Below are 926 nucleotides of genomic sequence, written 5' to 3'. Positions count from 1 at the left end.
AGGAAAATGAGCTGAAGTGGAAGATCGTATCCGTTTGTCCATCCACTGTGAGATGAGTCGAACGAAAGGAGCTCGAATAAAGCGCTGGTGCTAATGAAGACTAGCATTCATCCAGTCTGAGGTGATGATGGTTCTGGAGTGCAAGAACGGAGCTCGTGACATCAGGACGGTGCATTCTGGGATACGGAGTCTAGTCGTCCTGACACATGGGCAGGTTGACGAAGGTGAAGACGTTGTATTCGATCATGATGGAGAAGCAGAGGAAGACGGCGTACAGCACCAGCACATAGACGCCCAGCTTGAAGTCCAGCTTCCACCCGTTCAGATGAATCCCCAGAATCTGCAGGGAAAACAAAAAACAGGACGTGACAGGTGGCCAAGTATGGTGACCCATACTCGGAATTAGTGCTCTGCATTTACCCATCCTAAGTGCACACACACAGCAGTGAACACACACAAACCGTGAACACACACCCGGAGCAGTGGGCAGCCATTTATGCTGCGGTGCCCGGGGAGCAGTTGGGGGTTCGGTGCCTTGCTCAACGGCACTTCAGTCGTGGTATTGAGCGCTGTGCATTCACTCCCCCCACCTACAATCCCTTCCGGTACGAGACTCGAACCCGCAACCTTTGGGTTACGAGTCCGACTCTCTAACCATTAGGCCACAACTTCCCCATAAAAGAAGCAATTTGTAAAATTGATACATTAAGAAGTCTATAAATTAATAAATGGACTGGGCTATTGTCACGGTTGTGTGGTATAGAAACACACAATGTCTTGGAATACTGGAATAAACACAGAAGTAACACACACTTAACGTAAAGGAGAACCAACAGATACGGAAGACTCGAGTACACAAAGCAAACAAAGGAACAGATGAGATAATTAACGAGGCAACAGGTGAATCCAGTTCTGTCAGGTTGGAT

General features: G+C 48.3%; 1 protein-coding gene across 1 annotated transcript in view; it reads right to left on the bottom strand.

Annotated features, from left to right (window-relative positions):
• Nucleotides 1–926, bottom strand: part of LOC107548412 (sodium/potassium/calcium exchanger 4-like) — a 64,231-nt gene continuing 63,305 nt past the window's right edge. The window contains exon 17 of the mRNA XM_016229076.1: nucleotides 1–340. Within this exon, the coding sequence (XP_016084562.1) occupies nucleotides 191–340 (150 nt within the window). The 3' untranslated portion in view covers nucleotides 1–190. The remainder of the gene's footprint in view (nucleotides 341–926) is intronic.

The sequence above is a fragment of the Sinocyclocheilus grahami genome, unplaced genomic scaffold, assembly GCF_001515645.1.
Source record: "Sinocyclocheilus grahami isolate Dianchi unplaced genomic scaffold, SAMN03320097.WGS_v1.1 scaffold347.1, whole genome shotgun sequence".
Taxonomy (NCBI): Eukaryota; Metazoa; Chordata; class Actinopteri; order Cypriniformes; family Cyprinidae; genus Sinocyclocheilus; species Sinocyclocheilus grahami.
This window is presented reverse-complemented; position numbering and strand designations above follow the sequence as displayed.